Genomic DNA, 13,761 nt, shown 5'->3' with positions numbered 1-13,761 from the left:
ACAGCACCTTTTCAGTTTTCCTTTTCCTTCTTTCATATTTTCCTTTTCTAGAGCCAAAACCATTGGGTATTGTGGGCTCTTTAATACACGATCAGTTTGATACTCAGGATGATTTTGGAGTGTCTGCATAGGAGACGTCATCCCATTTTCCTTCTGTCCTCAAAAACAACATCAGTTGCAACAAAGTATTATAATTCAAGGTTCCATTAAAGGGCCATTTTTCCCCATCATCTAATTTATACAGGGTCCACCACTGGTTACAGTATTTAGGTAAGGTCCTTTTATTCACAATTCCACCTGGTGTTCCTCTGATTTCCTTCCAATGGGCTAAGATGCAGCCCAGAGGGATCTTTTTCACTATACCCCCACTCTGTTTCCCTCCCATATTGTTAGCCTGGAGGGCTTATCCACATTCTGCTTCTATTGCCTCTGTAAGTTTCCTAGGTTCCCACAAAAAGTACTTTTAAGCTCACCTGAGCGCTCAATTCTGTCCCAGTCAGACCACTTCCCTTGACATTTACTACACCAGAAATCGTCTCCAAATTCCACCCAGACGTCTTGTCCACAACCAAAGCATTCAAAAACAAAGATTGGATTACAAGAAAAATCGTTGGGTCTGTGTATTGGACACCAAAAGTTAACCACAGGTTCAAACAATCCTGTTTTAAAATCTGACATACACTTCATTCGCTTCGCTTGCTTCCAGCCGCTCTCCTCGTGGAGGACATGGAAGCGGGGATCAGAACTCCGCACTCACTTCGCAGCTGTGCTGCGTTTCACTTCTCTCATGCAGGCATACAGGCACAGAGACACGCAGTTACACACAGGGCCCCTGTCCTGGTTCGGGCTGGAATAGAGATCATGTTCATTTCGGTAGCTGGAGGAAAGCTGCAGCACACTGAGATTCCAGAGGCTCTCCAGGTCCGAGAGTCCTTGCCTGTGCGCGGGGGTGGGGGGAGCACAGCTGGAGTGCTGGGCCCCGATTGGCTGATATTCCATGTCATGTGACATTACGCTCACTATATAAAGGAAGGAGTGAGACGGGAGGGGCTCTCACTTCCTGGAGTGTTGCAACAGTGTCTTTGTGTTCGGGATCACTGGCTGGGAGCAGGCGGGTGTCAGTCGGCAGGTGGTGAGCAGCTGAATTGTACATTACCCATTCATACTGTCACCACATTATTCTATTACTGTTATTAAACTGTTTTTATCTCAACCCGTGAGTCTCCCTTTGCCCCCCTGATTCCCTCCCCCTTCCCAAGTGGGGGGAGGGTAGGTGAGCGGCTGCGTGGCGTTTAGCTGCTGACCAGGTTTAAACCACAACAACTGTCACACAGGTTATCCATGAATGTGATACAGTGCTGCAATCAGGCAAGCCAAGAGGTTAAAACCTCTTTGGTATTGAGGGCTATGGTTAAAATATAGATATGGGGAGGCCTGGCAGAGTGATTACATCGCACTTCCACAATACTTGACATGGCAAACTTTATGTGCTCACAATGGTGGAAGCAACTACCGGGTGGGTGGAGACATAGGCCGTGCCCCATGTCACTGCCTGGAACACTATTCTGGGCCTTGAAAAACAAGTCCTGTGGCAACATGGTACCCCAGAAAGAATTGAGTCAGCTAATGGCACTCATTTTTGAAATAATCTCATAAACACCTGGGCAAAAGAACATGGCATTGAGGGGTATATCACATCCCCTACCATGCACCAGCCTCTCGGAAAATTGGGTGGTACAATGGGCTACTAAAGACCATGCTGAGAGCAATGGGAGGAGGAACTTTTAAACACTGGGACACACATTTAGCAAAGCCCACCTGGTTAGTCAAAACTAGAGCATCTACCAACCAGGATGGCCCTGCCCAGTCAAAATTCTACATACTGCAGATGGAGATAGAGTCCCAGTAATGCACCTTAAGAACATGCTGGGGAAGACTATTTGGGTTATTCCTACTTCAGGTAAAGGTAAGCCCATACGTGGAATTTCCTTTGCCCAAGGACCTGGATGCACTTGGTGGGCAATGCAGAAGGACGAGGAATTCCGATGTGTGCCTCAAGGGGACTTAATGTTAGGTGAAAATAGCCAATAAACTGTATTACATTAATCACCAAACAATCCTATAAATGCATTGCTATGGTTGACACATATTATGCTAATGGCATCATATTCATAAAGAAAAACACAAACTTCGATAAAGTCACGATTGGTTTCAGCAACTGATACCCATCGACTGCTGCAGACTGAGTACAGACAGCGTCAGATGCATCAGCCACCAGCTCCGACTGCAACAGAGACTGCATGCCATCCTCCTGCCAGGCCCAAGGACACCTGTGCCCTACCAACTGAGCATCCCTCCTCCTGCCTTAAGAGACTGCTATGACAGATGGAACCTGAAGCTATGGACCAAATGAACTCACTATACATTCTGCAGTATATAGACTGCAAGGACCAAGTGCACCCAGATCCTTGGGCAAAGGTAATTCCACCTATGGGCTTACCATGGCCCATGGGCTAAGGGAATTATATCTGTGTGCACATGACTAAGACCAGGGAAGAGGACAGTAATTAATTAGACTGTATGAGGAAATATGGAACCCGAGGATAATGCAAAGGATATGGAACAAGGGGTGGACATGGTCCTGGTTCAGACTGGAATAGAGTTCATGTTCCTTTTTGGTAGCTGTAGGAGTGCTGATGCACATGGAGATTTCAGGGACTGTCCAGCTCCCCGTGTCCTGCCTGTGCACAGGCTCACAAGAAGCAGAGAGGATAACACAGATGGAGCACCGGGCCTGGATTGGCCAATGTTCCATGTCATGTGATGTTATGCTCACCATATAAAAGAGGGGTGGGCGGGAAGGGGCACGCTCTCACTTTTGGGATTGTTGTCGAGGCATCTTTGTGTTTTAGGATCGCTGGCTGGGAGCCGGCTGGGTGTCAGTCGGCGGGCGGTAATGCAATTGCACTGTACATTACCCGTTCATACTGCCACCGTATTATTTTATCACCATTATTCAACTGTTCCTATCTCAACCCATGAGTCTCCCTTTGCCCCTCTGCTTCCTTCCCCATTCCCAGGTGGGAGCTGTGTGGTGTTTGGCTGCCGACCAGGCTCAGACCATGAGTTACACCCACTGGCAGACACACCAACATGACATGCACACACACCCGTCTTGCCTGTTGCTGGCCTCACCAAAGAACAGTTGGAAGAGCAACTGATGTCATCTACGTGGACTTGTGCAAAGCACTTGACATGGTCCCGCATGAAATCCTCGTCTATAAGTTGGAGAGACAGTGATTTGGCGGATAGACCACTCGGTGGATAAAGAATTGGTTTTATGGTCACACTCAAATTGCTGAGGTCACAGTCTCAATGTCCAATTGGAGAACAGAGATGAGTGTTATTCCTCAGGGGTTGGAGTTGGGGCTGGTATTGATTGACATCTTTGTCGCTGTCATGGACAGTGGGATCGAGTGGCTGGAGAAGTAGACCCATACAAACCTCATGAAGTTCAACAAGGCCAAGTTCAAGGTCCTACCCATGGCTTGGGACAACCTCACATACAAATAGATTCTGGGCAAGGAGTGGATTGAGAGCAGGCCTGCGGAGAAGGACTTGGGGGTGGTAGTTCATGGAAAACTAGCTGCGAACCAGCACTGTGCACTCGCAGGCCAGAAAACCAATTGTGTCCTGGGCTGCATCAAAAGAAGTGTGGCCAGCAGGTCAAGGTGGGGGATTCTCCCATTCTGCTCCGCTCTCATGAGACCGGCACTGTAGTCTGGTTTCCAGCTCTCGTGATCCAAACATAAAAAGGACATGGACATGCTCAAGCAGGTCCAGAGGAGGCCGTGAAGATGACTGGGGGGCTGGAACACCTCCCTTGTGAGAACAGGCTGAGAGAGTTTGTTTTGTTCAGACTGAAGAAGAGAAGGCTCCAAGGGAGAAATTCTAGTGGCCTTCCAGGACTTAAACAGGGCTACAGGAAAGATGGGGAGAGACTATTTATCAGGGATTGCAGGGATAGGACAAAGGGTAATGGGTTTAAACTGAAAGAGGGTAGATTTAGCTTAGATAAAAGGAGGAAATTCTTTAGTATGAGGATGGTGAAACAGTGGAAGAGGTTGCCCAGAGAAGTGGTGGATTGCCCCTCCCTGGAACTGCTCTAGGCAACCTGTTCCAGTATCTCAGCATCCTCATCGTAAAACATTTCTTCCTTATTTCAAATCTAAATCTACCCTCTTTCATTTTAACACCATTGCCACTTGCCCTTCCAATACAGATCCTGGTGAGAAGTATCACTCCATCTTTCTTGACCTGTAACCACTATGTTTTCATCTCCAAACACCTTTGAGAGTACCCAGACATCACCCCAAGATGGGGTTTAGAGGACTCAAGCCCATGTGCAATGTGCTTAGATATAAACATTCTGGACTAAGTGTTGTGGAGACTTGGGACAGTCTAGGAGTAGCCCAAGAACCCTTGAAGGGTGGTTTGAGAGACGGTGGACTTTTTCTTCACAGTGGAAAACAGCATGAGAAAGAAATAATGTCATACTGTGCAGCTGGGGAAGTCCAGACTGGACAACAGGATAAATGCTGTGGTGCAACACATGACCCAGGAGGAGTACAGATCAGAACAAGACTTTGTTTTTCAAGGAAGATCCAGGGAGGATGGTGAGAGATCAGGAAAGAAAGGAAGATGCTCAGGGGGAGCGAGGTGAGACAGCCGGGGGGATGAGGACAGCCTGCAGGGAAAGAGGCGCAGGGCATGCAACCCCATAGGACAGCCTGTGGTGGAGATGACAGAGGGCTGTGGGAAAGCTGAAAGACCCCAATAAAGTCAACCCCATCACGATTTTGGCTATGGATGCTGCCCCTGACACTGATGCCTGTGAGGAGGCACAGTCCCTTGCAGCACAGGGGCCTCATGGCCTCCTTGTGCATCCTCAGGAGCCTGGGAGGTGCACATCTCCATACCCCCTACCCCAGGAAGAGCCCTGAGGAATGTGGGAGGGACAGGATCTCCCTTCCCAGGGGCTGGGGGTCGTGGCTTGGCCATTTGGTTAATGGGCTGAGGACTTGGAACTTTGCCTTAATGCAACACATTCAGGTTTACTCAGCATCAGAGCCACCTTTCCCTTTTAGTTCCCAACTTCTCATCACTGCCTCCAGATTTCTGCTCTAACAGGACCCTGAGGAGGCTTTGTCAACAGTGTCCCTCAGTGGGAGCCATTAACACTCCAGGAAATCTTGGAGTTTGAAAATAACTCTGACTTCTTCAGAGGTTTATTCAGCTTCTCTGTGTGCCTGAGGTTGACGGACTTGGCACCAAACCCTCCTGAGGGGTCATTAAACTGCCTTGGGCTGTTGCTGTGGTGCTGAGCTGGGCCGGGCTCCTGGGCCGGAGGGAGCTCCTGGCAAGTGGGCAGCGCTGCAGAGAGACAGCTCTGCCCAGGAGCAGCTCCTCTGCAAAGCGCAGCAGGGCTGGGGGCACTGCCTGCAGGCACCCAGGGCAGAGCAGCGAGGCACACACAGCTTCAAGGCAGCCTGGGCTGGGAGGCTGCTGAGAGCTCCGAGGAGGAGAAAGCGTCAGGGCCCTGGCCACAGTAAGTCTGGGGGTGCAGGGCAATGCAGCTGCAGCTCGGGGAGGGATCTGGGGAAGGCGGCAGAGCCGCCAGGAATCTGCCTCCTGCCTAAAGGAGGAGGAGGAGGAGGAGGAGTAGCTGCTCCTGAGCTCGGCTTCCCTGGTGCCCCCTGCGAGGGCCAGGGCATGAGGGCTGCTTTCTGGCGGGGCCGGCTGCAGGGGTGTGCAGCCGGGTGTGCAGGCAGGGGTGCCCAGGGCTGTCCTTCCCAGCAGGGTCCCTGCACCCAGGGGGCTGTGTGCTGGGGCAGGGACTCTGCCGCCTGCCAGGGTCAGCACTCAGCCTGCCCGGGGAGCTCCCCACGGCGCTGTGGGGAGAAGCTGTGGGGGGAAGGAGAGACCACCATCACAGAAATGACAATGCTGCTCACAGCTCCAAAGCACTCTGGGGACTTTTGCAGAGGGTCCTTCTGAAGAAGGATCTCAAGTCTGCTTTTACTTGTAATGCAAGGACCCTTTCTTTGAGATTTCCTTTCTTGTTTGGCTGGTTGGGCACTGATAGGATATTTTTCCACTCTAGTGAAGGCGCTTAAATCTCAGTTATCCTTAACACTTCTCTGAGCCACTCCTGAGACCCTGCACACATGGAACTGCCCCTGAGCAATGTCCTGCTGCCAGGAGGGGTCTGCAGGGCAGAGTTGAGCACACAGAGGGTGGGATGGGGGCTGGCAACACCAACAGGGAGGAGATAAGGGGACAAAAATGTAGGTCTCATCAGGGACAGACCCAGGTACCAGAGACATAGGCAGGGAGGGAGAGGGTGTTGCTGTCAGGAACGCTGTGGGGAGGGGGGATTTGGGCACCTCACTGCCATGTCCTGCAGTTCAGATGTCTTCCATGGAGCAACCCCTTGCTGTCCCCTCCCACTCAACACAGTCTCTTCCCTGAAGGCCATGGGGCACCTTCCCAGTAGCCTCAGCTCTGAAGGGGAAAACTTAGCAAATACCTAACTGCCTGTCCCTTTCTGCCTCCAGCAGCACTAGCTCTGTAGTATTTGTCCATTTTCCCCCTCCTGTATCTGCTCCCCTTACTGTCATGCCTGGACTTGCTGGGATGGGGGGCTGGGCTTAAGCTGCAGTTCAGAGCCCAACCCTGTGGGTCCTACTGTGCAGATATGTCCATGGGAGTAAAGTCCCCTCATAATCTGTGGGCTCAGGGCAAAACAAAGGACACAATATTCCATTCAGGACATTTACTCTTTAGGACATTCAACTCTTGCTCTGAGGGGCTCGTGCTGGGCTGCAGGTTTCTCTCCAGGTGGGAACAGCTTTCCTGGGGCATCTCTGTGTTATCCAGCAGCCCCAGGGAGGAAACACCTCAGTGCTAAGGCCATGGAAATGCTGCTGGACGTCTGCACACAGGCAGCTGCAATGAGCCCTCTGTGTCCCTGGCTGGGAGGGGAGAGCTGAGATCCTCTTCAGGTGTGATGAGAGGGGCTGAGGGATTTGGAGAGCTGTGCTTGGAGACTGGATTCCTCTAGTCCCAGCCAGTGCCTTGTTTCTGTGGGGAACAGCTGTGTCTATCATCATCCAGTGGTGTCTATCATCAAGCGGTGCCAGCACAGGGCAGATGAGACCAGGGCTGTTGGACAGAGCGACTCTCCTCACTCTGAACTGCAGGACAGGCCCTTGGCCTCAGGACCCACAATGTTTCACTGGGAGGTGCAGCAGAAATGCCAAGAATTTCTGCCTTAAAACCACTCCTCAGTTGCAGTGGTGCAACTAGAACACTCAAAAAAATAAATCCCCATGTTTCCACCCTGCAGTCAGGTGAATTGGGAGAAATAGTACTGTAAACCTCTTTGATAATACAAGTGGATTTAATGTATGATTATCCGTGTTCTGATTTATCAATAGCTGTCCAGCAGATTTGACTCCTCCAGAGCTCACAGCAGAGCCCCTGCTCCATGGGGCACCCTCAGCCAACATCAACCTGAGCTCACAGGATGGACTGGCCAAAGAACTTGGTTAAAAGGGAAAGGCAGTCACTGAGAAATACAGAGTAGATTCTATCTCAGAGAAGTCTACACTATCTTTTCAATGACTTTTCCTCCTTGGACAGTGCTCAATGACCAGTGGAAGCAAATTTTTAATGGTAGCTCCATCACCGAATTTCTCCTCCTGGCATTTGCAGACAGACGGGAGCTGCAGCTCCTGCACTTCTGGCTCTTCCTGGGCATCTACCTGGCTGCCCTCCTGGGCAACGGCCTCATCATCACCGCCATCGCCTGCGACCACCACCTCCACACCCCCATGAACTTCTTCCTCCTCAACCTCTCCCTCCTCGACCTGGGCTCCATCTCCACCACTGTCCCCAAAGCCATGGCCAATTCCCTCTGGGACACCAGGGACATCTCTTACTTGGGATGTGCTGCACAGCTCTTTTTCTTTCTCTTCTTGATAACAGCAGAGTTTTATCTTCTCACCATCATGGCCTATGACCGCTACGTTGCCATCTGCCAACCCCTGCACTACAGGACCCTCCTGGGCAGCAGAGCTTGTGTCCACATGGCAGCAGCTGCCTGGGGCACTGGGTTGCTAAATTCTCTCCTGCACACTGCCAACACATTTTCCCTACCCCTCTGTGGAGGCAATGTTGTGGACCAGTTCTTCTGTGAAATCCCCCAGATCCTCAAGCTCTCCTGCTCAGGTTCCTACCTCAGGGAAGCTGGGATTCTTGTACTTAGTGTCTGTTTAGGTTTTGGGTGTTTTGTTTTCATTGTGCTGTCCTATGTGCAGATCTTCAGGGCTGTGCTGAGGATCCCCTCTGATCAGGGACGACACAAAGCCTTTTCCACGTGCCTCCCTCACCTGGCCGTGCTCTCCCTCTTTATCAGCACTTCATTTTTTGCCTACCTGAAGCCCCCCTCCATCTCCTCCCCATCCCTGGACCTGGTGGTGTCATTTCTGTACTCAGTGGTGCCTCCAGCAGTGAACCCCCTCATCTACAGCATGAGGAACCAGGAGATCAAAGATGCCCTGAGGAAACTGGTAACAGGATGAATTTCAGAAACAATAAAATATGTGTCTTCTGTAAACAACTCTAAGTGTAACTGATTACATACAGGATCTCAGTCTGTAGGTTTTTGTTGGGTCTTTTGGAGTTGATTTTTTTTGTTTTCTTTGTTTTACTTTACGTTATGTTCTCTGCTAAAATGTGTCATTATTTTTCCCTGTTCTCATTATGTATCTATCAATCTTTTGTGTGAACCAGAGACTGTGTAAATGAGGATCCATGATCTCATTGTGGTTAAACAAAATAAAGGACACTGTAGAGACATGCTTTGAGATCCTTCCTCCAAGTCGTTCTCCGGTCCTACCAGGTCAGCCCTTGTACTGGTCTAAGATGTGAGTGGTTTTGTGCTGTGGTCACTGTCCCACGGTGTGGCAGTCCTTTAACTGCAGGCAGGGACAGGCAGTGGGCACTTCTGTGACAGAGCTGGCCTTCATGACAGCATTTCCATCAGACAAGGGGATCTTCTCTGGGCAGTGCATGAAGGCTTAGGTCTTCTTCCAGAGTTGCTCTCAAGACCATGCCCAGAAAATTGCCCAGGAGAGAAACCACCACTGAAGAGTGGAAGTGTGTGCATGTGTAGGGTGGGGGCAAACAGCAGTGTCCTTGTACAGCCAGGCTCTTGTAAGAGACCTGAAGGACCAGGAAAGCATGGGCTGGACTGTGCCCGTGTGTGCTGGACACCCCTGGGGAAGCAGCCCCAGGGCAATTGCCACAGACCAGCCAATAACAACCACCATTTCCAGCATGGACCTCTTACCTCAGATCAGATAGGTTTTTCATACTTCCACAGAAGGACAACAAAGGACTAGGTCAGAAGTCCATGTTTGCATTGTACAGACAAAGCATAAACCTGCACATCATGTGTGCATTGTGAGATGAACCTGAGTGAGCACAAAATCCACCAGCTATTCCTGGGGTTGCCATGAAGGTCTGTGGCACAGACCATCTCTTGGGGTCACTTCACGTAAAGACTGACGTCCCCTGGGAAACCCCCTGAATGCAGCACTGGGAGGTGCTTCCCTGAACCCGGTCCCTGTGTCCATTCCTCGTGCCTCGGGGCATCTCCCACGGGTGCAGAGCAGGGCAAGCACCGCAGGGCTGAGGTGCCTCCCAGCCTCTGGGGGTGGCAGCAGGAGTTCAGAGAGACACTATGGCTCCTGCAGTGCACTGCCTCTGCGTGTGCAAGGGAAGGACTCGTGTCTCTGAACAGCCCTGTGTGTAAGAGGAGTGCCCGAGGCCAGCTCAGCTGTGGGCACCTGACAGAGCCCTGACACTTCTGTGTGTGACTGCAGGAACAACCCCACCTTCCCAGTGAGCTCCATCTCGGCCGCCTTGGACAGGCTCATTGCAAGTGCTCCTGTCTGCTCTGTCACCCTCCCCTGGGATTCTGGAGTGTGCCCAGAGAGGCCATGGGCCTTATTGCAGACTTTCAGTACTTCTTGGGGTCTTATAGGAAAGACGGGGACAGACTATCTAAAAAGGCCTGTAGCAATGGGATAAGGGATAACGGTATTGAACTTAAAGAGAGTAGATTCCGACTAGATATAAGGAAGAAAGCTTTTACAATGAGGTGGTGAAACACTGGAACACATTGCCCAGAGAGGTGGTAGATGCCCCGTCCCTGCAAACATTCAAGGTCAGGTTGGACAGGGCTCTAAACAAATCGATCTAGTTGAATCTCTCCCTGTTCATTGCAGGGGGGTTGCAATAGGTGACCTTTAAAGGTCCCTTCCAACCCAACCTATTCTGATTCTGATTCTATGAACTCTCTCAAAGGAAATGTCTTCCCCCCAACCTTTTCCATCCCACAGGCATGCTCAATATCACACCCTCCTAAAACAGTGTTTGCAGCATTGGACACCATAGGCCTGCCCATGTCCTCCCTACTGAGATAAAACAGAAGCAGAAAGCATTTATCCCTGCAGGTGGAACATTATTGTGCAACCTGGGTGCAGACCTTGTCTTTCCTGAGAGCTTTCCTCAGGTCCTCCCTGACCTCCCTGTTCCGCAGGCTGTAGACGAGGGGATTGACCAGGGGCGTGAGGACAGTGGCAGAAGAGGGAGAGCACTTTGTTGAGCTGCCTCAGCGGGGCTGTTCTGGGCAGCAGGTAGACAGTGAGGAGGGTGCAGGAGAAAAGAGAGATGACAATGAGGGGAGGGGAGCGGGAGGAGAAGGCCTTCTGCTGCCCATGCTGGATGGGATCCTCAGGATGGCAGCTATGATGCACACATGGGACGCAAAAGCAAACAGGAAGGGGAAGACAACGCTCAGGAAAGACAGGATGAAGGATGTGAGTGTGACCACGCTGGTGCCACTGCAGGCAATCTCCAGCAGAGAGGTCACAGAACAAGTGGCCAGTTGCCCTGGGGCCACAGAACTTCAGCTGGGATAAGAAGACTGGGACTGTCGCACACACCAACATAGCCAAGGTGCAACCTCCAGCTGAAGGCAGACCTTCCAGGTCATGAAGCCTGCAGAGAGCAGGGGCTGGAACGTGCCCAGATACCAATCATAGGCCATCATGGCCCGCAGGTAACACTCGGCAGTTGCAAAGCAGCCAGAGCAGTGGAGCTGAGCCATACAGCTGTGAGCAGAAATGGTCCCGTCCCCATTCAGCAAGCTGGCCAGCAGCCGGGGCAGGAGGGTGGAGCTGTAGCAGGTCTCCAAGGAGGGCAGATTGCCCCAGAAGAAGTACGTGGGGGTGTGCAGATGCTGCTCTGACACCATCAAAACAATGATGAGGATGTGCCCAATCACAGACATGATGAGTGATAGGAGGAAGAGTGGAGTCTGGATTGAGGGCACATTCCCCATTCCCCTCAGCAGGAACTTCGTGAGGGATGTCCGACTCCCCTATTCCCATTTTTCCATACAGGTTTGTTTCTCTTTCTTTCCCCACTTACCAGGAAGGAGGCCTGTGATAAAACAGCTGCATTTCTGCACTAAGTGGAAGAAGAGATTGAATGGAAATACGGCTTAAAAATATGCAAAGAAACAAAAATTCCATATTCTTAGCATTGTTTATAGTATATTTTTGTCTCTCTCTAACCTCGAAGAAGGTACCGGGGTTCTTCAGGACCGGACAAACCCACTTGTCCCAAGAGCACTCCCTCTGACCACAGGGCTGCCTTGCCCCATGGAGCTGCCTCTTCCTCGTGCTGGAATGCAAACATCATGTGCTTTTGCTCACATTTTGACATCCTGCTTTACTGTGCTCGGGGGTTCCTCAACATGACCAGAATAGCTGTTTAGAACTGAGATCCTCTGTGCTCTGACAAGGAAAACCAGTGCCATGATTTGAAATAAATTGTTTCTGTCAAAAGATCAAGGCAGATGTCCTTTCTCCAACCGGGAGAAGGCTGAGCGCAGTGCTGGGTGAGTGGTCTCAGCTCTCAGAAACGCTGCCCTTCTGAGGAGAGCATTCCTGCCCTGAGCAGGCCAAGTTCTTGCATTGACCAGGAGCAGGTCAGGAGTTACCTGCTCAGAAAAAGGGACTGTTCAATGAGATCATGACAGAGGATGCTTGAGCCCACACTGTGTGTGAGACAGTAAAAGAAAAGGTGGGACAAAATCTATGCCCAGGACATGCCTGAGTGAACAGCCAGGGAAAGTGCCTGCCTGAGAAGCAGCCTCACCAGCTGTGCTCCTTGAAATACATATTGCTCTCAGCATTGTCAAACCCACCTCCTGGCTGTGATGGTTTGCTTCTGGAAGCAACCAGCTTTAGCAGAGCTGACAAGGATGAGTAAAGCCCCCAGCCCTCCCCACTGGATGAGTGAGAGTCCATGTCAGAAAGCTGAGGGTCTGAGCTTGTGGAACGGTGAGGGAAGGAGACAAGATGGAGAAACTGGGAAAGAAGAGAGCCCTGTGGGAGGAGAAGGGCTCAGGTGATATGGCCCCAGAGACCCTGCACTGACTTTTCCCCCATGCCAACTGAAGTGGGTAAGTGCCAGGGAGGGCTCCAACAGATCCCAGGCCAGCTGGAACTCAGCACCACCAGCCCCTCCCCAGCATCTCTGCTGGAAGTTACTGGGTCTCAGGGTATCAGGGGAAGGAGGGAGCTGGGCTGGGGACATGTGCAGCACAAGACAGGGCTGAGACTCAGCTCTCACTCACACACTTTCACTGCACAAACACCCACAGCAAAATCGGCAGTTCCCTGACTCGGGACATCCAGCACCCACCTGCAATGCTCAGCATGAAGGGTTGGCCTCTGTGCTGACGGTGCCTGGGAACAAAGACCTGGGGCCTCACTCTCTGCCTCTACCCCACCACATCTTCCCTTCCAGCGATCTCTCTGCAAACCCTGACTCAGATCTAATGCCCTGCTCTACCCTTGCCCTTTTCTTCCCACAGATCAATAAGTGATGCACCAGCAGCAAAAAAAAAAAAAAAAAAAATTCCCCCTGCTTTGTACTGTGTGCTGGAGCTTATAACACCAACAATTCTTTCAGTGACCCAGGCACAGCTCAGCTCTCCCCAGGCACTGCAGGGAGGAAGCATTGCTAAGCTAGTTCTCAAATCAAGCTGCAGCTTCTGAACTGCTGGAAAGGCTGGAATCTGTTGTGGCAAGGCCTGCCTTTCCTGACAACCCTGAATACCTTGAACTCCAGGTGAGGCTTCTCTAGAAAGGAGACTCAGGGAAGGAAATCATCAGGATTCAGCAAAATTCCTGACAGAAACCCGTGAGAGTTACCCAGAGTATAAACCCCATCACCTCCTTGAATTAGACACTAAAAATCTCCACACACTGGGCTAGTTTTTCAAAACCAGACTTTTAAATTAGAAATACAGGCTAAATACCTCAGAGAGACAAGTTTCAAAGAGAAACAAAAAATAGGTGAAGCCGTATCATCTGGATTTACAAATTCTCTATCAGCAGAAAGGAAGTCCCACAGCCTATGGGATGTTTCATTAGCTGGCCCTACAGAAATTTGGTTTCTTGGGCCTCTTGGCTCCAGCCTGCTGCATTCACATTGCTGGCAAGGGGACAATTTCAAGTTCAAGCATCAAATTTTTCCCCATCCTGCCTGGAGATGCAGAACAGCTCTGTCACACATCACGCAGCATCAGAATGAAGATGGAGGTAGTGTGAATTTAAA

General features: G+C 51.0%; 1 protein-coding gene across 1 annotated transcript; it reads left to right on the top strand.

The window, feature by feature from the left end:
* Window positions 1–1,496: 1,496 nt before the first annotated feature.
* LOC116964384 (olfactory receptor 14A16-like) lies at window positions 1,497–8,627 on the top strand (the record flags this gene model as incomplete). Its single annotated transcript, XM_042794004.1, has 2 exons — window positions 1,497–1,516; window positions 7,661–8,627. Coding segments are annotated over exons 1-2 (987 nt in total), but the record flags the coding sequence as incomplete, so codon positions are not given.
* Window positions 8,628–13,761: the final 5,134 nt, after the last annotated feature.

Source organism: Tyto alba, unplaced genomic scaffold, assembly GCF_018691265.1.
Source record: "Tyto alba isolate M040663 unplaced genomic scaffold, T.alba_DEE_v4.0 Super-Scaffold_200000175, whole genome shotgun sequence".
NCBI classification, from domain to species: Eukaryota; Metazoa; Chordata; class Aves; order Strigiformes; family Tytonidae; genus Tyto; species Tyto alba.
The sequence above is the reverse complement of the archived record's forward strand: the minus strand, read 5'-3'. Positions and strand labels throughout refer to the sequence as shown.